The sequence below is a fragment of the Haliaeetus leucocephalus genome, unplaced genomic scaffold, assembly GCF_000737465.1.
Source record: "Haliaeetus leucocephalus isolate CR32 unplaced genomic scaffold, Haliaeetus_leucocephalus-4.0 Scaffold636, whole genome shotgun sequence".
Taxonomy (NCBI): Eukaryota; Metazoa; Chordata; class Aves; order Accipitriformes; family Accipitridae; genus Haliaeetus; species Haliaeetus leucocephalus.
Window position 1 is genome coordinate 433,692 of NW_010973072.1, and position 23,446 is coordinate 457,137.

At 45.3% G+C, this 23,446-nt stretch overlaps 1 protein-coding gene across 1 annotated transcript in view; it reads left to right on the forward strand.

Annotated features, from left to right (window-relative positions):
* The window catches only part of MGRN1 (mahogunin ring finger 1, E3 ubiquitin protein ligase), a 56,458-nt gene that overhangs the window by 18,274 nt on the left and 14,738 nt on the right, over positions 1 to 23,446 (forward strand). Inside the window, exons 5-8 of the mRNA XM_010578371.1 lie at positions 11,175 to 11,292; positions 15,338 to 15,404; positions 18,431 to 18,483; positions 21,838 to 21,885. Of these exons, the coding sequence (XP_010576673.1) occupies positions 11,175 to 11,292; positions 15,338 to 15,404; positions 18,431 to 18,483; positions 21,838 to 21,885 (286 nt within the window). The remainder of the gene's footprint in view (positions 1 to 11,174; positions 11,293 to 15,337; positions 15,405 to 18,430; positions 18,484 to 21,837; positions 21,886 to 23,446) is intronic.

A 23,446-nucleotide genomic window follows, 5' to 3' on the forward strand; every position in this document is an offset into this window, starting at 1 on the left:
TTTTGGGATAAATGACCACCTCAACAGGCTGTTGTGAGATGGTTATCAGGAGGATTTACTGCCTGAAACCCTGTCTGTGTGTTTCCTGCCAGGTACACATATTAGCCTTTGGCTCGCTGTAGAAAGAATGGTCAAAACGTCATCTGTGGAGTCTTTCTCATATCCTGGTAGTGCATCCCTACAGATTTCAAAACCTTTTTATCTAAATCGGCACGTTTAAACCATTCCAATCAACACTGTATCCCTAAGGCTATGAAAACTTTCCTCTCTGTATTAAGAGCTAAGGTGGCTGAAATGTGCTCTCCCTGGTGTGAATTGGGTACATGTGAGCTGCTGGTATGTTATGGCAGGCTTCCGATGGCCATGGGACAAAGAATTCTTTTTGTTCTATGGGTAAAGGAAGATTCAGGCTGCAGAAGCTCTTGGCTTCCTCTAGTAGAGGCTTTTGGCTAATCAGCGGCTCTGTGCACATATTGCTGACGGCTTCTGCAGTGGTGCTCTGGATTTGGGGGTAAATTTATGTTTTATTGCAGGGATCTGCAGAGGTTTCAGCAGGGAGAAATATGTATGACAAACCATAAAATGGCTTATGTGTTTTATTCAAAGTATAAACATCCCACTAATGATCAATGAATAGTGTATTTTTAGAAATGAGACAAGGTCAATGCTCGCATCCAGATGTGCATTTCTCCAAACTAGAAGATACTCTGATCCAGAATTTTTGTTTATGCCCCTTCTCTTCTTCTGTTGAAGTCTATGACTGCCTTTATTTTGGGGAGGTAATAAATTAGCTCCTTTTAAGTGCTTGAAAAATATCTCTTGGCAAACTCTGAAAACACTTTCTATTTAGATCAGTTTTTTTCTGAGCAGAGCTGAATGCAGCAGGATGCCTTAGAAGTCCTGATAAAGTTTCCATGTTCTGTTTCTTAGGTCCTTAGGTTTCCTGTGAATTTAGTGCTAGTGAAGGTGTTGGAATGGCAGCCTTGGAGATTGAAGTCCTCTTTTCCTAATACAGGTACAACATGGAGAGCTGGCCAGTGACCCCTGTGCTGCCCTGCAGTGTTCCTTGGTTTTTGACCTAAGAAGGAAACCATCTATGGGCTAATGGGGAGAACTGAGGGCCTCTATGGCCAGGGTGGATGTATTTACATTGCCAGACTTCAGCCATGGCTTAAATCACAAAGTCTTGTTTTAAATCTTGATTTTAATGTTGTTTTGCATATTTGCTTATTGGTTTACCTCAAAGGAGAATTTCTTTGTCACTGGTCAGTAACAATGAAATATCTGCCTTTACAACTCAGTGTAAGCTTCATATCAAACTTTGTGCTACATTTTACAAAGAGCTTAAGTCTGTCAAGAATATGCATATAGTTTAAATTTTTTTCAAGCTCCTAGTTTTGCATTTCATGACAAAATGGCAAAAAAGAAAGTTATTCTAAAAAGAAAAGATAATTTTTTTTTTTAACCTGTGTCTTGAACCAAGCTGTGTTGGGGTGGAAGTGCAACTCTATCACCTGACCAGCAGTGTAGCATTCTTTTTCGTTAAACTGCTCTATGTTGGACTATTAAGAGACTGTCTTGTCAAGTTGTGCCTTGAGTAATAATAATTGCTGCATGGACGTATTATAGTTATTGAATATAACTAACTGTTTCTGGACAGAGTGTGTTTTCAGTCTTCTGTGACTAGCAGCTCTCCTCTCAGAACTCGGTTGGTTGGTTGGAGGAGGAAAACACTGTTTCTGGTTCACTTAAGAACAAGTTTTACTGAAATTTAGCACCATGAACGAAGCCAGTGACTGTCACCAGTGCTGTTGTCTGTTCTTTAAAGCATATGCAGCAAACATGAACTACCTAATTGCTTTTTAAATTTAATTTGAACAATTCCTAGGTAGAGTTTCTGAAAGTTAACACAACTGTCAACTTCAAAGAAAAATATTTTTTTTAAAAATATGAATTTTTTAATCCACCCTGTCCATGGCTCACTGAGAAACGGATCTCTGTTCAGATGGCGGAGGAGAAGCCTTTGTTCATGAACCCTACCTGCCTCTGCACGAAACCAGGATCAGTAGTCAGCAGTCATTACCTCACTAACGAAATGTAGCTGACGATACTGTGCTGCCCTGCTAGGGTGACAGCAGTCCCCAGTGTGCTAAACCTTTACGTCAACAGTCAAAGCACTCAGATTCAGCTCTTGCTTCCACTGCTGGCCTTTCATTTAATAAATCATACTTTAATTTCCCCATAGCATAGGAGTGATGAACTGTCTGTCTCTGCTCTGGAGTTCTTGGACAATAAATGTTATATAAGCTTGGGGTGTGCGGGGCTGCACCAGAAGCCAGGGAACCTTTTGGAAGGCATGATCCTGATTTCATGCAGATGTGTAGGTAATAAGGGCTGGGGGAAGTGAGATACAATTATAGACTTTATAAGCTGCTTTAATTCAACCCAGGCTATTTTTCCATGTGGAAGTGGCTCATGAAGCACGTCTTGGGGCTAGTGCAGCTGCCTGAAGTAGGCATCTCTGCTTCTCTGGATTTGCTGGCTGCTAGTAAAAACCTTTTGAAGCTCTGATTTCAGCTTTGCAAAGCAATTCTGAAAGGGCAGTGCTATAATTACTTTGATTTATTCTTTTCAAATTCTAGTGGAAAAAAAAAATCTGGGCTGCATTCTTAGAGTTCTAAGTGGAGCGAGTGCATTTTTAGTGCAGTAATAGGAATGCAGCTTCTCCCTGCCTGGGCTGGTAGTTTTTCCTTTTTCTCAGTTTCTTTTGGTGCTAACAGCTACATTCAAGGAACAAGCATGTGCAAAAGCTGCACTGTGTATAAATTCAAAACTTTTTCTATTGCTGTGTCCAGTACTTGATTGGGAAGAAGATGCTCTTTAAAATAAAACACTTTTTTTTTCCACTCTCCTAAATTGATGCTAAATCCTAAAATGGGAGAAACTTTCTGGACCCTTGTCAAAAGCAGAAATTTTCTCCTAGTCCCCAGGCTGCAGCATGGCTCCTTAGAAGCGCTAAACAAGTTATTCTTGCTTCTCTGCTGAAACAACCACTGATCCTGATAGTATCAGTGCTCCTGCTCATGTGAAACTCCTGCTAGGAACATTGTTATGTTCATACAATTTGGGGTGAGAGGAGGGAGGGGAGGGAAGGTGGCTCTCCCTGAGCAGAGGCGTTGCTTGTTGTAGAGCCTCTGCTTATCTGAGAGCCACAACGCTCTGTGTGTCATGGGCCTGCCTTCAGGATTAGCTGGTCTCCATGACCAAAGGGAAGCCTTTCTCTCTGCAAGCCAGGAAGCTTCCTCCTGGAGTTGTTGGGCTCCATTTAAAAGCTGGTGGCTTTATCAGTATGTGCTGCCTGTCCTAACCCGTCTCAAAGGAGTGTTCAGCAGACTTTCCCAGGTAATCGTGCTGGGAGATATGCTCAGCTATACCGTTTCCCAGCCAAGATCTTGGGAACACGTAGCTCCCTACTGCTGCCTGCCTCTTGGCCTGAACTGTTGAACTTGGAGTTTCACAAGGAGCTGAATCATCACCACTGTGGGACTGCAGTCGACCAGTAAAGTCTGGAGAAGGTGAATGTGTGGCTGTTGGGGATGGTAGAGGTGTCTTCACCTCTGCAGCCCCGTGCCCACGGGAAGGTACCCAGCACTTTCTGGTGCTAGTGCAGATATCTGTAGAAGTCTCTTGGATGAAATGGGACTTAGTTTAAATCTAGAGGGGACTGCTGCTCTCACCTTCTGAATACCTTTTGCCTGGTTACTTTGTGGTGTACCTAAAGACTCTTTAAAGTAAAATGCATTAGTTCTCAGAGGACCAGCTGGTACATTATCCCAAGGGTAACAGAGACCAGATCTGCCTATGTCCAGAGTCTTTTTAATAGCATGGAATTAGTGGTGACCTGCCTCTGAACAGGTCAAGACCCTGATATCCTCAGTTTTATTTCTTTTTCTGGTTGCGTCCATTTTCTTTGGTTTTGGAAATTGGCAAACTGTTCCTCTGTGCTTCTTTTTCCTGGGGCAGTGTCCCCAAATGAGCTTTAGTACAGCGTCTTCCCTGAGGATCCACTCTCATCTGTGGTTAGTGGTGGGTGTGCTCCTCGGGAGTTGATCTGTGATCTGACTGGCTTGGAGAGAGTAGTATTTCTCAGTTTGTCATTTTCTTTGGCTTCAACTTCCCAGCAGCTGGGTAGAAAGCAGGGAAGACCGTGGTTGCGGAAACCATTGTAACAGCTTGAGTGCTCACCCGTGAGGACAAGCCTTGTATTGCTCAGTGTTGCTGAGGCACAGCAGTACCTGCCAGCTTCAAAAATGTCCTACAAACAAAGAGAAATTTGCTGTCAGAATCCGTGATGCTAACTGGGTTTTAAGACTAGCCAACTGGAGAGGCAGCTCCGTGCCTGTGGTAAAGGTGATCGCCATGTGCAGCAAGGAAGGGTTCAGCCATCTCAGCCAGAAGGTGAAGGGTGGCCAGGATGGGCCCTGTCTAAATGGCATGAGAATCTCTGCCTTAGCGTATAGGAGGCACAAACATGGAGGTGTGCAAGCTGTACGTTGACTACTTGCTAGTGATTGCCCAAAAGCATGTACTTTCCCCCCAGATAAATGAGAGGGTACTCTACATTGCATTTCCATTGCAGGCTTGGCAGTACTCTTCAGCAGCTCCTAGAGAATAGTTGAAGGACTCCCAGTTTGTAGCCTGCCGCCTTCTGCAGTAACTGGTTCATGTGTTTGTACCGTTAGATGTCTTTGGTTTAGGAGACAGGTATGGTTTTTGGAGCAGGCTGCAGAGATGTTCATATTCTCTTTTTGTGTGTGCGCTACGAATGTGTCCTTTCCTTTTCTGGCAAAAGCCTTGATGTGCACACTATTAGCCTGTTCCTGGGAGGGCCCCCAGGACTTTTCCAGCTGTAGGTATCCTGCTGACTAGCAGGAAGGATTGTGTAGTTAAAACATGACAGCAGCGGTTGTTTCCTCAGGGGAAGAAGTCAAACCAGCCCTGTAGCTGGAAGCACTTAAAACAGCCAGCTCTAAAGACATGAGCAATCCAGGCGGATCAGGAGCTGATGATAAATATGACATGAGAGGTTTGAGTTTTGCAGCCCATTCTTATGAAAAGGATCTTCCTCTTTGGACAGAAAAGATTCTCTTTCATATCCTAGGAATGTTGCCAAGCTGTTTTCTCATTATAAAGAGAAAACAGGACGAAAATAGGTCAGTCTAGCTCTGCAATCCTTGCCCTTTTTCAGGGCTGTCCTGTTTGTGTTGCTGATGCACAAATGGGTGTACTGGATTTTTTTTTTTTTTTTTAAATCTCATTTCCTTGTTTGTTTTGCAATGCCTGCTACACTCATCGCAGACATCCTACCGCAGTCTTTTAAGCTGACGGTGGACGTGACACTGCAATGATTATACATTCTGTCTGCATGTGGAAGTTTGAATAGTTGGTTCACAAAATGAAATCCAACTGAAACGGGTAGCTCAGTGCATGGCTGTCTTCACTAAAGCTTGCATAGGAGAGACAGAGGCACTCAGATATTCCTTTGGTTATTTAATAGCCTCTGTCTATTCAGGGCCTTTGAAAGGTGCTCTTGCTGCTTTTGGCTGTGGACTGTGGTGATTAATATGAATTCTTTGTGCAGAGAGATTTCTTCTATGTGAAGAAATTGGAGGCGAGTGCTGTTTTTTGCTAGGCGCAAGCCTTTAGAGCTGAAGCCTGCTTTGATCCAGGCAGACACCAGTCCCCGCGGGAACACTGTAGTGTGCAAAGTGCACAGGCTGGAGAGCTAAGTTCTATAGATTTCACCGAGCAGACAAACCCTCTGTCTTTAATAAGAGTTCTGGCCTTTGTGCCTCTCTGTGTAGCTGTTGTGTAAGCTGCCAGCTTTGAAGCCTGGTTGGAGTAGTGAGCGCAGTGCTCTCACCAGTAAGTTCAGCAGCTGAAGGCAGACCTCTGCAGGTGCTGGAGTAGGATATGGGCAGCAGGGTTTCAGCTGCATGGTAAGGTGTTTGTTTCCTCCTGGCCTGGAGTGGAAACTCAGTCCTGGGAGGAAGCAGGAGGGGAGGAGAAGACTGACAGGGACTGCAGTGCACCAACTTAGCATGCGGTTAACCCTCCAAACTCTGTGTGGGAGCCTCTCTGGGCTGGATCTTGCCTAACTCTGACTGAGACCCAGGGCTATGGCCTTCTCATATTTTGGTAGTGTTTCTTTTATCAGTAAAAATCACTGTGAGTTGAGACACTTGTTCAGCTTCCCTCTTCCCCCGAAAGCTGACCTGTGAGATCCTGGCCCAAAATTAAAGGGGAGTGTGCGGGTGGGAGGGAGCGGGGGGCCAGCATGCTTGCTCCACATAACTCCTGGCCCCTTTGAACACCAGCAGAACATGACTGGCTCCCTCCTCATCACCTGTAAGAGGACATGGAGCCTGCCAGGCAGTCACAGCCTGCAGCAGTGGAAGAATTGGTTCCTGAGTACCCTCTAAAGCTCTCATGTCACTCTGCCTTCACTAACTCTGCCTTGTCCTCAGTTAATTGCAAATTGCCATGCAATGTGCGTAGCTGTTACTAAAGAAAGAGGACTCTTATTTTGTCCACAGGCTCTTCAAAGCGCAGACTGTCCCTCAGCTGTTACTAGTCAAAAATGCTACCTTAGGGCAGCATTGCTGTGTGCATCCTGCTTTTCCCTGAGGAATAGGGTCTGGGCAGTGCTCTGCATAACTCTGAGGCAAGCTGGCTAGGATCCTCACTTGGTGCTTCTTGGTCAGGGGTCCCAGCGTGCTTGTGGTAAGAGGAACTGTCTTCTGAATGTCCGGGGCAGCCCCAGTGCCAGGTGGAGCTGAGTGTGAGGAACACAGCAGTGAAGAAGTCTGCAGGAGTTAGGACTGGCGCCCTGCTGAGAACTTTCCCAGGTGCTGATCAGGGATGAGCGAGAGGGGGGAAACACCCCCACACATTCATGTTGCATCTCCAGTGAGCATGTAGCAACAGAAGTTTAACTCTGCTTAGCCAGAGGTTCCCGAACACTAGCATGCCACTGGTAGCTTGAGAGCTACTTAAGGTGTACAGGTGCCTGGTAGCAAGTCTGGACTGCATGCAGGGAGAAGCCTGCATGAGCCACAGGCTTGGGTTTCTCTGTGAAGGCAGTGAGTGCTTCTCAGCTGATGGTGGAGGAGTGAGACTGGGGAATAATTTTAGTTTGTTTCCTGTTCTCTCAAAAATTACTGTGGTGTAGTCATAGGGCTTCTCATCTGCCGGTTCTCTGATATGCAGCTGGTTTTGGGGGGTGGAAGAGTTTGATGTGGGTGAGGAAGGAGTCAGTGGAGAGTGTAAGCTTTGCTTTGTGGGAGTAAAGGTGTGTCAAAGAGCTTACAGGAGGAAGTGGGCTGCATGAATCCTGAGAACAGAGCTGGGGACTGCTGCTGCAGTCAGCAGTGTGGTATCTTGTGTTGCTGGTGATTCTCATGCTGTCAGGGGTACCTGAGCAAACAAACAGGTTTAAAAAAAAGTGACCAGGGATTTCTGTTTGGTCATGACCAAATAGGACAGACCCCGCTCCTCCATTATCCTGAGGTGCCAGTGATTGCAAGGTGGTTTTGTTAGACCTCCCATCTGGATGGAGACCTGGCCCAATACAGTCTGAGAAATAGCAGCCCAAACATTCAGATTTCAGCCTTTATGCCAGGAGAGGCAGCATGTTGCTTCTCTGCTATCCTTTATTCTTCATCCACGCTCTTTTTCTGTAACACATCTCCACAGCTCTACAGAGCTTCTCCACTGTTGTTCGCTGTAAGCCCACAGCAGCATAGGCAGGGAATAGAAGACTTACGAATACAGCAGATGCTAACCAAAAGGGCTGGGGATGGGTAGACAGCACTTAGACACTAATATACAGGATACTTGCTTTGTTACAGCTTGCCAAGTTGTCCTCCTGTGCAGCACGAGGAGTGTGTACTTGTGCAGTGGATCCTGTGCATCATCTTAGAAAGGTGATCGATCTCTGTGACAATCTGGGGTCACCAGCACTTCCAGGGAATTCACCAGGCTCTTGGCCCGCTTGTGGTTGGCAGCCTCAGCACTGGCTGCTGACTGGAGGTCTCCAGCATTGTCTGGGCGTTCAGATTCAAGTCTGATATGCATTTTGGCAATGGGGGCTAGGCAGTCACACAGTCTGAGCCCTGAAGTTCACTTGGGGAAGCCTCCTTGATAATTTTTGTTATACTCTTCAGCTTGGAAAATCTATGTACCTGGTTTATTTCTTTTCTCAGGGGCAGTGAGAGCAGCAAGTCTATGCGAGTATTGTTCTACCCTATCCTCCTTGGAAAAGCGTTACTTGTTTTCCTGTTGTAGACTGGTTTGGGCTTCTGGTGCTGTAAGTGCAGGTCGTCCAGCCTTCTGGCACTCATCATCAGCATGTTTACACCCCTTTCCCAGCACTGCTGTGGTGCATGTCATCCAGGCAGTCTCTGACCTCCACTCTCTCCTCTGCACTTTATTTCCAGTAGGTTCCTGACTTGCTGTCACCTTAGATAAGTCACTCTTCCATCCCCTGCTTTCCCAGCTGTAGAGGGAGAATTGTGCCCCTCTGCAGAGCTGGGAAGCTTTGAGAACACCACAAAAGGAGCTAGATACAGGCTTGCTCTATTCATTGTGCTTGACAACTCAGTAAATAAAACTTCACTCAACTGCTCGCTCTGTAATTCACACATAAAAGACCTGTCATTCTGATCTCTCCCACACCACGCTTTAAATGCAAAGGATGGAGTGAGACCTTCTAGTAAAGCAGCACAATTTCAGTGCAGTACAGAATGGTCTTTGAGGGTAAGGTATTGTCATAAATAACGTAATGCACCTGCCTTGGCAGGAAGAGCGGAGTGCTCGTGGTGAACTTGGCCTTGGTCACAGCCTTCCAGAATTTAATGTGGATCTTGTGATGCTTGATAAGCCTTCTCGATCCTCAGAGGATGCAGGAACTACACTAGTTTTCCAGAGAAAGGCAGCAGTTCATACCAGTGGGGAGCCTGGTTTTTCCTCCTTGCATTTTAGAGAAATTAATAAATATCTATCATCTTCTGGTATCCAGGTTCTTATACCTTCAGCTGCAAAATGCATCCTAATCATTGTGCTTTAAGGCTCTGTGTAACAGCACTGGCTGGCCTGAGGCCTGGAGGGCAGCCCACTGTCTCTGTAGGCTCTTGCACTTTGGCAGCAGGTAGCTGCCAAAGCTATAGCTCTTGAGTGTAAAGTTTCCACAGCATCGCTTAAAGCTGAGTTTTAAGGTTCAGGCATGTTGTCTCTAATCACTTCTGCCGTCCTCCAGCCCAGTCTTCCCATCTCTGGTGTGATGCTCAGTTCTGCAGTTCTTGGTTGACTCTGCCCCATGGGCTTTTCCCACAGTTTTTGCTTCACCCCCTCTGGAATTGAGCTGCCCAGCCCTCTTGCTCCTGGCTTACAGAAACCAGAAGGCACTACCTCAGATGTAGAAAAGCTTTGTATTGCCATCCCCTTCTGGCATGCTGTGCTCTTCCACAAAGTGTAGTTAGGCCAAAGGAACTTGGAGCTTTCCAGCCTTTGCTTACACACCTGGTGATTTGTAAGCTGTGCCTGTGTTTCAGAACAGCTGAATGTCATCAAAAGTACAGAATCCTGTTTATCAAGCAAGGATTCTCTTTTCTTTGCCTCTGTGCACACTCTATTAACTGCTCTGGTTGACCGGGCTCTGTACTGAATCGGCTACATTAAATGCCTTGATCTCCTGTGTGATATCCCAAGTTGAATTAAGGAAAAACTCAGCCTAGAGTTCCTGGTACTAATGTGACACCTGTCCCTGGAGCCTGTCCCCAGGCTGTCTGGTTGATCGAGAACAGTGGCTATCAAGTTTGAACAGTCAACAAGGCTTTGAGCTTGTAGCTGTTCAGTGTGCAGTGGCAGGAGGCCAGTGCTCTTGCAGTCTCACTGTGTGAAGCTCTGCTTAAGAAGTGATTGTTAGTGTGCAGAAGAGATAACATCCCATTACTGTGACCAGCTGTTAAAGTCTTTCTTGTAGAGCTGGAGCTAGACCTGTCTCATCACTGTGCCAGGGGAGGTGGTTGTTTCTGCACTGTAAGCCTCTTGGGGAAGGGATCTCTCACTTTCTCTCCAGTTTGTCAACATGCTCTGAACACATGGTTGGTAGCTCGACCACAAAGGCTTTGGTGGTAAAACCAGCTTCAGATGTTCCCACCCTGCTTTGCAGTTCACTGCCTGCTCTCCTGTGCCAGAATTGGCATAGTGAGAAGCTGTGCACCTCCATGTCAGAAATCACCCTCCAGAAAGGGGTGAAAACTTCTTGATCATGTTTTGCCACTGAAGCCCACTGTGAATCACACCGTCTGTAGTGATGGTCAGTGGGCAGTGACACATCTCTCTTGGGGCAGACAGCACTGGGTGGGCTCTGGCTGCAGAAGATGGCGGATTGTAGCTATGGTCCCATTCCAGAGATGTTCATCCCAGCCCAGCAGTGCTGGTGTTTCAGTGCCGGGCCTTGAGACAGTGGAAGAATTGTGACTCTTCTCCAGGTGGTTGGCATGGAGTACTGGTTGGTGTCTCTCCGGTGGTGTTGGTAGCCCTGCAACACCTCTGGGGAAGCACATGAGGAATACAGGAATGGCGCCTCTAGCCAGCAATGGTTCTTGCTTACTAGGATGATGGAGAGCCAAGCAGCGTTTCTCACTGCAGACCTGTCCCACAGAGGCATGGGAGAACTTTCAGCACCATGTTGGGTTGTGTGTTGCCACTGTTAGATCACTGCTCGTTCTTCCTGGGTTTTCTGCAGAAAATAAGACTGTGTGCTGGGCTGAAAGCCAGCGTTGCGTGGGCCCTGGATTTAGTGAGCTAGCCTTTGCCAGGCTGACGCACCGCACTGTACTCCTCTGACACCCAGTGTTTCCAGGCAGGTCAGTATGGATCCACAGACCTTGCCTGTCTGCGCTGCTTTCCCTTCCCTGTGCTCACCTTCTTGCTTTGACCTTTCCCTTCCCTTTCTGTATCCCCACTGAATGGCTGCCAGCCCCTGCCAGCTCTGCGTCTTAGAGCTGCCACTTGTGATTCCTGAAAGGCGGACAGGCGTGAATGAATGAGAGCCTATCAGAGAGCAATCATTTGTTACAGCAAGTTTTCTTTTTCCTCCCTTTCTTCAGATACAGCACAAAGAATCCCTCTCTGCAGTCGGAGACGGTTCATTACAAGAGAGGGGTAAGCCAGCAATTCTCCCTGCCTTCCTTCAAGATTGATTTCTCAGACTGGAAGGATGATGAGGTAAGTCTCTTCTCAGTGTCCCCTTCTTTCCACAACACTGTTGTCCCAGAAGCACTGGACTCCATTTAGTGCCATGAAGTTACAGCTGGAAGACACCCTTTCCCAGCTGCCATGGCATGTTTTGTGGGTATGAGACAAATGGGGCCCTGGGAGGAGCAGGTATGAACACTGTATGGGAACTTGGCAGCTAGATCAGGCAAACAGGGAAGAAACCCAAAGAAGCAATTTTTGATATCGCTGATCAGCTGGCATCCCAACATCTGGTGTAGGAGGGAAACTGCAGAGACTGGCACTGGAGCTCTTCCTGGAGGAGCCCGCCACTCCTCAGCCTTCCTCTCCCTACCAGCCAAAGAGCTTGTGGGAACAAATGTCTGTCTTGATCTCTCTGTTTTGGTGGTCTTTGGTTGGGGGTTTTTTTGGGTTTTTTTGGCTGGTTCTCTAGAACAGTGGTCTCCAAAGTGGAGTGCATGCAAGACAATTTGTTGGGGTGCAGGAGGAACTTCAGTAGTACATGTATATATTTTTTAAATAATAAACATAGATATATTGGCAGTATGTGCTCAAAATTTTTCAGTGATGGGATGAATCCTGAAAATAGTTTGGAGACCACTGCTCTAGAAGATTCCTGTTCTGTTTAAGGGCCACAGCCTGCATTATTAACTGTAGCAGCACAGTATTGTGGGAGGATACTCTCCCTTTTAGGGCAGATTCACACTGATGCATTAATGCTGAATAAGGGAATGCCTTCCTCCTTTTGGTTTAACCCATAACTGCAAACAGACGAGGGCTTGGTTTTAATTAAGCTCTGTGGCTTTTACTACATAGCAAGATCTGTGGAGTCCTGTTAATTTTGGTATCTTTGCAAAATTCCAACCCAGGCAGTAACTCTCTGCTTCTTGAGCCTCTGAGCTTTGGCCCAGGGGCTTCCTCTGCACATGACACAGGGCAGGAAGGCCTTGGTCTTTCCCCTGCTCTGTGCAGAATTGCCAGAAGAGATTTCTGATGCAGAGGAGTCGGTCTGTAGCTACTGCTAATATATTTGTTCCTGTGGACCCCTCTCCCAGGTCAACACTGATAAAGTGTTCATTTCCTGACCCAAGCCTATATAAGAGTATTGTGTATGTGAACCCTGACAGATAACTCTACCTATGTAAAAAAAAAAAACCAAAACACAAAAAACAAACAAAAAAATGAAAAAAAGAAAGAAAAAAGTAATCTTTCATGTATTTTGAAAAGATTGAATAGCTATTGTCTTTAAGTTGCAGTTATAACTGTAATCAGTCCCGTGCCTTAACAAATGCCATGGTGGTTACCAAGAGCCTGCAGAGTCTGGTCTCCTGATGTCTTGGCTTCTCTGCCAATATATGATTTCACAAGTTCAGCCTACAAAAGCCTGGAAGAGCTGCTTTTCAATCCCTTCTGTCGTCTGAGAGATCTGGAAAGTAGGAGCTCAGATCCCTTTCTTCTTAAAGAATTGAGAAGCTTAATTTTCACTTTTGTTCCTGCCAGCAAGGTTTTAACTTGAGTACTAAAGTCATGTCCCTTTGACAGCTTAAAGGGAAAGATGCTGCAGAAAAGTAAGCTTCTAGCTCCCTTTGCTTGCATCCTCTGTCTCCTCTTTTTTCATTGGTGTTACTGGGAGCTCTGAGTGTGGAGAAAAATGGAACAAACATTGTGATTCAGAGGAGTTTCTTCTCCCATTTCGGCTCTGTGTACATATCAGTCCTTGTCCTCTCAAGTCCAGTAACATGCATACAGCTAAATCTTCTCAACTGGCCACTGAAATGCAGTACTTTCATCTGAGACAGCTGGCAGAGTGTTATCACTCAGCTGTGTACAATTGCATGCTTCAGATTGCTTTCCAGCTTTGTTATTGGTGTTGTCCAAAAACCCCAGATTTACTTCATATTTTTGCTCAGTGTAATACTCACATACGATGTAGTTCTTGGCTGGCCAACAGAAGGGAAAATAATGTTATGTTGGGTTGTTATGTGGAAAGCTTTATAAAAGTTTACTTTGTCTTCATAATATACTGGTTTGCTTGCAAGTTATAGTGTATGGCTTGTGTTGAGACAGTTGTTTTCAGGTCCCTAAAAATGAATGTGAAATGGACCCTTAAAGAGGCCTTTTGTTTCAGAATGCAGAAGTTTATATTGTAAAGCAACCACAATTCTATGATGTGACTTTCCCTTCAAATGGACAAATAGTAACTGCTGTCATACTGTAATAAATCAGAGCAGGAAGCAAAGCAAAACCATAAGCTCCTTTCAGCAATTTTAATCAATTGTCCTCGATGAATTTTCCCTCTGTGGCATGCCATAATGGTTCAAAAATGCAGGCTGGAAAATAGGGGCTCAATGAGTCTCTTCTATAACAAATACTGAGAGGTTAAATGAGATTTTTGTGTTCGCTCTGTTACTCTGCTGTTTTGGAAAGAGAATAGATTCTGGTAGTTTAAAGGAGGAATAAAATGTAAAACCATCATACAGAGGATGAAAGTCAATATCCCTCAGGTTTGAAGACTAGCTAGGTCAAATCATAAGGTCTTCCAGCACATGCTTTCTGTTTGGTATCAGGTATGCATATCTGAACGGGGGGGGGGGGTGTGTGTGCAAAGCTTTGTTATGCAGCTAAGGGTTGCTTCTAGAAAGCACTGCAGAAGCTGAGCGGCCCCAAGGGCATGAAGCCTGCATGAGGAGTATGCAGCTATGGACAGAAGAGCAGCAGACTTGCAATTCCCTCTTCCCCCCCACACCTGCCATGGAAGGTTGGTGAGCTCTTGCAGTCCAAAGCACATGCCTGCAGCCCTTGGCAGAGGCACAGCTGTGTGGCTAATGGGCTACAGCACACTTGGCTGGTGGCTGACCAGGTATATTGTCTCCCAGTGTACAGGTATCTTTCATTTCAGGATGAACATTTAGGTTGTAATTCATCTGAAGAGGAGCTATTTTCAACTATGTTAAGGCTCACAGTGAGGGTCACCTTCCCTCCAGTCTGGGTGTTTGGGGTTGCTGTTTGTGCCAATGCCAATGGCTATCTTGATAGTTTATCTTTTGAGGGACTGGCTGGAGAAAATCACACTGCAAATGATGTTGGGGCTCTGGGAAAGTGAGGGAAGCCCTGAAGCACTACATGAATGGTGCTACGGTGCTTTGAATTGGGTCTCAGTTTTCACTGGAAAACTGAAAACAGACTACCTGGAGCACTATGGTGGAATGATATCTTTTTCTTTCTTGGCAAGAGATGAGACAAAAAAACCTGTCAGTAATTAACAAAAACACCAGAAATCCAGTTTCTGAGCCATTTCCGTTCCTGGCATAGGACAGCGTTTGTAAGGTTGCATTTTTCTTGTGTTTGTAAGATGACATGGAGCTTTTGAAGTGCTTTAATGAAGTGCAGGGCAAAGCAAGAAACTGAGTCTGGTTTCCTTGCACTCAAATGAGATCTTAAATTTTCAGTCTCACCGATTAGAAGGTCAAGGACCTGAATTTAATAATATGCCAAGAGATGGAAATCAGTCTGGTGTTTCCTTAAAGTGTTGTGTGAGCTTGAAGTTTTACTCCTATTTCTCTGTGTCTTCAAGAACTTCATATAGGAGTCAGGGTTTCTTTTGTGGTGTAGGGAGCATAATGTGTACTGCTGTGGTATAACCAGTATATCCTACCATATGCAAGCAAAACTATGGCACTAGATATATTTGGAGAAATTTGTCCTACTATAAATCACTCAGGAGACTTCTAGGATATATGAATTATTGAGAATTAAATACCATATAAAATTCAAATGGAGAGCCTTTGCTTTGCTAGGCACAGCTGGTGTTTAGTGCCATGTCAATGTATACATGTTGTAGTTATTCTGGTTGACTCCCTTTGAAAGTTGGTGCCTGAATTTTAAATCCTCCTGCTCTGTCATGTCCTTTTGAGATCAGGGACTAAGGGCCCATCAGAAGGGGCCTTCGTTCCTCTGATGTTAATACTATCTCAAGTGTTGTCTTCAGGCAAGCCTGGTGTCAATTGTCTAACCTCATCTCATTTCTTTCCCTCAGCTGAACTTTGACTTGGATCGTGGCGTGTTCCCTGTGGTAATCCGAGCGGTAGTGGATGAAGGGGATGGTAAGCATGGTGGTGTGCTCCCTTGGTCGTCTTCTAGCGCTCTTTGAGGTTATGTGACTCCTAAAGGGCAGGCCTCCTTCTGCAAGGAAGAAAACATTTTACTTGTAGCAAAGGCTTGGGGAGCCTTTCCAGAATAAAAATATTTCAGGAGTTCACCTTAACTTCCCTGTGTTAAAAGGGCCCAGCTAACCACGGGTTCTTATATAAAAACACGCTTTTAAAAATAGCCTCCTTTTTTTGCAGGAAAAATGGCCAGTTATTTAGTGTTAGAATAGCGTTTAGGAGAGCTCCTGGCTCTGCCACCAATGCCAGGCACAAATTGGAGAAATTACTTCCTTTCTCTTTGGGTTTTGCATTTGCAGTTTGTAAGGCAAGGAAAGAGTTGGTCTTTTCCCCCTCTTTGAGGGGTAAGTTCTCTTCATAAAAGCTATAGCTAACTGTAGGGTGGGCCTTGCCCTAGGAATGGTCAGAGAAAAAGAAATGGCTTTAAAATGCTCAGGCCACTGTTCAACAAAATACAGCTTCATTCAGCAGTTTAAAATTCTCCTGCTTTTTCTGAAGGGTGCTGAATGGTTACAATAAAAGCGCATAACCTTTGATGAGAAATAATATTGTTGATTATTTTTAAGGCACTTTGCCATTTTGGAGAAGGAAGCCCAGTAAATGTTTAGATTGTTACTCACCTTGCACGGTATTTTCCTTAGGGGGTGTGTGCTTTTGAGCTCCATGTGTTTGCACTCATTCTGAGTGTCAGCAATGAAAAGGCCACGCTTTCTCTAAAATTGGGAGCTATGGTGGTCAGCAGGACCAGCATTTCACTTCTGCATTTTGTAATGTTTTGTACAAAATTTAAGAATAATTAGAAAGGAAAAAATCCATTGTTGATTGCATTGTTTAATGTAGTCACTTGCTCAGTTTCTTATGTTGTAGATGTGAAAGTGCCCAAAAACTCATTGCATTATTTTATAGTCCTCCAAGCAGAGTTAAATAGAACTGGATGAACCAATTTAAAGTGTGACTAACAAAGCACAGTGCAACATAAGGGAAATGACTTCTAAAGTGCATCTATTTTTAGTGATTTCAGGCACTGTTAGTAAAATTGACATATATGTATATTTCTTGACCATAAATATAAAACACCTTCCTCTGTTTATGGAGATTTTGGCAAGGTATTTGTACTTTCTAATGTTGGGCATGCCTAGAAGGACCAAAAATAGAACAGGAGGCAGCATGGGAAGCATACATTTATGCACATACCATGCCCAGTCTTAGCCAATAGTGTACTGTCATGTATTTTAATAACCTGGAAAGGCAATTGCTTTTAAATCCTCTCCTGGAAAGAATATCAGCACAAAAATGTGACACTTAGGCGAGATTTGAGGAAATTGTTGTGTATTTTGGTTCTTTTTTAACTGATGGGACTGGAAGGAGCTGGCCTTGTGTGTTTGGAGCACCTGGAAAATTACGGCTGGCTTGTAACTGCTTGTGTTAAATAAAATTGAATGGCAAATTAAAATAGCAGTCAGCAAGATGTTGGTTTGGACTGAATTCTGCCAGGAGATGTTTGCATGCCTTGAAGAATGTGAGCTTGCAATGTTAGCCCTCTCCCATTCCTGCTAGTGGGATTGCTCTCAGGGAAACGTACAGAAACCCTTCTGGGAGGCAAGGTGCTGCACAGAATCGGTCGCACAGCTCCAGCCACACGCGCTGCTTGAATGCCAGAGGATATGAAGGGAAGCACTGCCTGTTATCTCTTACTTGGCTGTTCAAACTGTGAGGAGGGACCTGAATTTCATTTACCGAGTGAGCTAGAACAGCCTTGCTCTTGGCTGACAGTGTGGGGAGCAAGCAGATGAATTCCCAGTTTTAGCCCTTTTTTCTGCATGCCATTGTGTTCCTGATTGCACCCAAATTGCCGTGACCAGTGTCAGTTACCCAGCAGATCTGCAGGCATGGACTCTCTTCTCCCACGTACTGCTGTTGCCAAACGTGATCATCGTGACATAGTCCGGTGAATGGTTCCTCTTGTTGTCTCTGCTGTTCTAGGGGCGCAAAGGAAGCTGTTGAGGTCCTCTCCCTTTTAGACAACACAGGAGTTGCTTCCTTCAGCTGTTAATTTTCTGGTATAGAGCTGATAGTAGTGTCTGCCAGCTCTTCTAGATGTGCTGAGCACAGCGTGGGTACTCGTGGGTCCAGGCAGGGTGAGGTAGTTACATGCTTTCCCTTCCATCAGTGACGACTCCATAACCTCTGTCTCCCATTTCCATATGATGAGTCTGAACACAAATAAGCAAAAGGGTCCAACCAGTTGGAGCTGAACAGAACCTTAGAGTCTTGAGCCAGAGAGACTGGGATTGTACCTTGGCTTCCTCTATTCTCTATTTGCTGAGGGAGCTATGAATGCAGTACAGAAACCTCTGACAGCCCCTTCTCAATGCTATTGGATTAAGAGGGAGGCCTCGAGTTTGAAAGAGGGAAGATGTGATGTTTGTCTTTGGGAAGAAAAGTCAGAGAACTGGACGGAGATGTTTCAGTGTCCAAAATTGGTATGAGAAATAAATGTTTTATAAGCATGTCAGATTAGAATGAAATAAAGTGATAAGTACCGGGACTGGAAGTGCTGCCAATTGCTGTTAAACCAGATGGATTTATTAATCTCTGTGATAGATTCAGGTAATTAAAAACAGGAATTTGAGGGGACAGCAGAATCCCACTGAGCGCTTTGTTTTACTTTCCCTTTCCAGCCTCTGAAAACAAAGTGGGATAGTTTGGAGCACCCACGATAACGAAGCCATGTATGTGTAGGGCCCACCACAGACCGCAGCAGGGTTATGTTCTTGCTCTGCAGGAGTGTGAGATAAACCAACCTGACAACAAGATAAGAAAAGTTTTAAATTGCAAGAGGAGATGAAAATAGAACAGATGGCAGTTTAGAAATTGTGACTGGACTAAAATTCAGCTCGGGGTGGTTTTATGCTTGTGCTGTTTTCAAGGTTTAACCATGACTGCTCTTTCTCTTTTCGCAGTGGTGGTTGAGGTGACAGGTCATGCCCATGTTCTTCTGGCTGCATTTGAAAAGGTAAATGAGTTCTTTTTTCCTTCTGTCCTTGTTGTTGTATATATAAATGTTTACATGGGTCATTAGTTCGTATTTATATAACACTTAGCCCAACAGAGTCCTGGCCTGTGACTGGGGTTCCTGAGTGCTATTGTAGTACAAATAATTGCTTGCAGCATCTCCTGTGCAGCCTGTAATTATCATCTGTACCTGAGCTGGTCACTCAGCTAATTGCAGCTGGTGTTTCCTGTGTGTGGGGAGAGGGTGTGCTTCAGTGGCTGTGATGTCTGAGGGTGGAAGGTGTTGACCATGGCTGCTACCGTGCAGTTTTCCAGGGCCTCGTGATCTCTTTGCAGAACCGGATCTACTATGTCCAGACCCTGTTGCACCATTGTTTGGCCTTAGTTTACATGTAGGACCAAGCCCTTTTAAAGAATTAGGATACATCCTGCATAAAGACTTTGAGCTCTACTACTTTTTGGTGGCATGTTTGATGTAGCTGACTGCTGCCTACATGGTAAGGCTAAGCCAAGCTGTATGCACAAGCCTTGATAGCAAAATCTCTTCCCATGATAATTGGACCCTGAAAACAGTTGCAAGACCCATAACTGCACCATGTTGTGTCTGGCTGTGGTAATACTGCAGATGCATATCCTGGGCAAGTGATACTTGTAGTGACATGCTAAGATGAGGCAAGAGATGCTGGAGCAGAGCTGGGCATGTAAAGAGGAGCATCATCAATGCTGTGCTGTTAGAAATTCCTCACTTCCAGGCTGACATGCAGCTGACTTCTGTTTCTCAATCTGCTCTATTCCTGCTGTATCCCTGAGCAAGTTGCCAGGTTTATTCTGTTCTTCCTTGGTGGATAATGTGGATGGTGACAAGCTGAGTCAGAGGGCATGGGAAGCACAGTCAGTCCTAAGGAAGCCCTGTGGCTGGGAGATGCTCTAAGTGTTCTAGGTTGCTTTTTTATAGGACTTAGTATGTGAAGAAAATGAGTTTTCATGTGTTAGAAAGGCTGCTCTGAGCACTGGCTCTGTAGGTGGTTCTACTCCTGGCAATTAGAGATCTGTCAGAAATGAGATGGGCAGCTGCAGCACCCCTGGGACTAGGGCAGGGATTTTATTCTTCTAGTTTCTTCCTCCAGCTGATCTGGAAAACCAAAACACACTGGAATATCCCTCAGTTATTGTTCAACAGCACCTGGGAGAGGACAATGTGGGCAGTGGGTCCTTGGGGAAGGCTCGAGTCTTTGGAGCCCATCTGTCATCTTGGTGGGAGAGTACTGTAGGCAGAGACCCCCTAGCCTTGCAAAATGATTGTTCAGCAATTTCTGAGGAGAGAAAAATAGATAAGACTGCCACCTGCCTGCATGTTACAGCCTGATTTTGAAGTATTCTATGCATGTTTGCCTTCCTCATCTGTGAGACTCACCTGTGCTCCCCTTGCTATTGCCTTCATAGCTTTTTGGTTGTAGCTAGGTTCAGATTCGACTTTGGATCTGATGATGTGAGTACGATTCTTACTTACAAAGGAGTGTGTTTAGTTGCTGTTTTCCAAGTACCCAAACATAGTGCTGTTGCAGTAAGCCTAGCCTCTGTGGTCAGGGAGTAGAGCTCTCGCTTGGACCTGGATTTGTCCCAGCTTCCCGTTCTAGCATCCTGTGGCCAGCACTTGATAATAGCACCTTATAGAAAGCAGGAAAATGCACACACATTGGGAATGTATTAGCATGAGGGTGGAAGTGAAGCTTTGGAAATTTCTGTCTCAGACTGGAAAGTGGCTTGAACTGCAAGGATTACAGGTAAATTCCACCTACTGTGCAGAACCTCTGAGCTCTCTAGATGCACAAAGGTGATGACAAAAGCCCCCGTAATGTTCAGGGAGCTGAATGATGTATGCAGCAAAACTGGAAACCAACTAAAGCTGGTCAGGCCATTCCGTCAATGCTGGATTATGTCCTGTGTCCAGGTCTGAGCTCAAGGATTGAAAGTGCTTCCCTTCTTTTTCTATTCTGTGTGTGCTATGAGAGGGAGGTGCTGTCTGGTGGGGGCACTTTTTACTTCTTATCTTCCACTGAATGCTTAAAACAAGATAAAAATTTTTCTTTTAATAAAAAGTCACAGGGCAAAATGCTTGTTGAGTTCTTTCTCCTCCCTGTTTGATTAAAATATATTCCCCATCCTTAGAATAATGGCAGCTTTTGAAGTGTAGGTCCATAAATCCAGAAGAGGTCCTTGCTAATACCAGTGCTGCTGTTCAGACCATGTTCAGAGAACAGACAGACAGACCAGCAGGCCTTGGTAACTTGCTATTTATATGTATCTTTAAGATCAGAATAGTAACTTTGATGCTATGCATAGTCTGGCCTTGCAGCTCTTCCACAGGCAGAAACTCGGGGCTTTGTTTGCCTGGAAAACAAGACTGTTTTGTCTTTTGGTGCAATGTTGTCCCTTCCTTCTGAAACTCCTTCAGCAAACAGATGTATGTCTGCGACTGTTCACAGCAGCAGGGCCTGCTGCAGTTTCCCCTAAGTCTCCTTTCCTGCTCTCTAGACTGTGGCAGGAGAGTTGGTTTCTTTCAGTTTAGTTGGCCCTTGGGGGTGATGGAGGAAATAGAAAGAGCATGCTATTCCTATCATTAGTTCTGACACCAGGTATATACAGAATTGTTCCAGCCATGCCTGCTGCTACTCAGCAAATGAAAGGCTCAAGGCAGTCACCACAGCTCTGAAGATGGCAATGTGGAGCATGTGTGACTTGCTTCTGACTCCATCCAGTGGACAAGCCTTGTTCGTTCTCAGCCTCATGCCAACCCCCTGCTCTCTTGGGGCTCTGGCCTCAAGAGTGGCTCTGTAACTGGGTGTTACTTAGGGTGTTAACAAGTCTTGCTGGACTGGCTGAAGAGTTTGCACACAGTTGGACTGCTTGCAATCTGAATCATAGAATCATTTAGGTTGGAAAAGACCTTCAAGATCATTGAGTCCAACCATCATCCATGCCCACTAAACCATGTTATGGCGTACCCCGTCTATGCGCTTTTTGAATACCTCCAGGGATGGTGATTCAACTACTTCCCTGGACAGCCTATTCCAATGTCTGAAAGCATTCAATGTGTCAGGGGATTTTTGTGTTTGCTCTCACCCACTTCAGCCAGGTTTAACTTGAGCCAAGTCCATCTAGCTCTGCACTGGAGCAGACAAGGAGCACTCCGATACCCTGTTCCACTAACTCTGCTGGGAATGATTGCCATTCAGGCTGTCCTGGTTATACGTATGCCACCGTCCCCTTAGCTAGCAGACACCAACTTTGATCATGAGTCTGTTTTAATTGGTACACTTCAACTATTTAATGCATTTCCTTTTTTTCCTGCTAGCACGTTGATGGCAGTTTTTCCGTGAAGCCGTTAAAACAGAAGCAGATCGTAAGTACCTGTTTCCTGTCTACTGCTTGATTAAAGATATTTGCTGGTGTCCCACAGGTGCCCAACTGTACCCAGTGGGAACCTTCAGTGTTAGCTCACCGAGAGCCTGAGACCACACCTTGTTAGCTCAGATATCACAAGCAAAGGCGGTGAGCTGCTGGCAACCCTTAACTTTGGGTTGTTTGTTGCACAACCAGATGTGTGTTGGGGGAACAAATAAGGCAGCGTGGGACTGGCAGAGCAATGGTGCAGGTCTCTGTGCTCCTCTGGGAGGCAGGCATTTTGTATTGATCCAGTCCTCCCTATACGTTCCTGTCTTGCTGGCATTTGGCATTTGAATACAAAACTGGCAAAGCACAGTACTGATGCTTCCATGTGTGTATAGGTGCAAGTAAATTACGTTTGCATAACTGAGCTTAAGTGCTGTATGTATTAAGTAGTGTGAAGCATGTCTGTTCATTGACACGTGTTAAGTAGTGTGAAGCATGTCTGTTCATTGAGACTGCCTGATCTCCTTAGGTTCTGTGTTTTGTGGTGTGGAAGGATATCTTTACAGGCTCCCAGTGTCCTACGTGGAGGCTGAAAACTGTTAGCTTTCCGTGTGTGTGTGTGTGCACGCGCGTTAAGATACTAGGGGACTGTCTTCTCCCTGCACAAGCTTCCTTGTCGTGCCTATGGTATCTCTGGAGCAGCCCCAGGGCCTGAGACCTTTTGGCTCATCTTGCCTGTCCCCTACAAGTAGCCTGGTACTTAGCAGTCACAGACATGGTCTTGCTTTGAAGCTGTTGTTTATGTACCAGACTGCACACATTATGAGGGGAAGGCAAGAAGGAAGACTGGCAAACAGGGAAACATCAGGGATCTGTAGCCCTTTTTTAGCCCGTTCTGGTGTGGTGTGATGCACAGAAGCTGTGTAGTGCCTTACCAAGTTTGAACTTGCATCCAGTCTTGCATAGAGAGAAATACATAAGCAACTGCAAACTGCTAAGATTGCCAAGAATTTCAGCTTCTGAAAGGCAATATGGTAGTGATCCTGCTGCAAGGATCAGTTTAAAATGCCTTGGAGAAAGAGATGAGATTTTGGTGGTCAATCCTTCACCTTTAGATGTGTGCTGTTTCTGCTTTAAGTGTATTTGACTTCAGCTGCTTGCGATTGATGGCTAGTGTTTTCTAATCTGAATTAAAAAGGCTTTTACTACCAAGAAGGTAATTAAGTGCCTTGATTAGACACTTACTGCTCTAAGATGTTCCTTCCAGTCCCCAGGTCAGAAAAGAGTCACTAAAAAGTATCGGTTAATCATATACCAAAATCACATTTGGTAATTCACTATCTGCCTTGCCAATGCTGTGCAGAGACTCATGGCTTGTCCTTCAGACTTGCTCATGCCTAGTGACAGCAATATTAGCCCTCGCTGCCAGAGCTTTATCCCAGTGCTAGTGGTGAGTTACTTGCCCCTCCAGCCTGATGTCTATTCTGAGCCCTGTGTGTCCTAGACTGACCTGCATTCCCCTCCCTTCCTTGGTGCTTAACTTGGCTGTGTTGCAGCATGATCTACTGGCT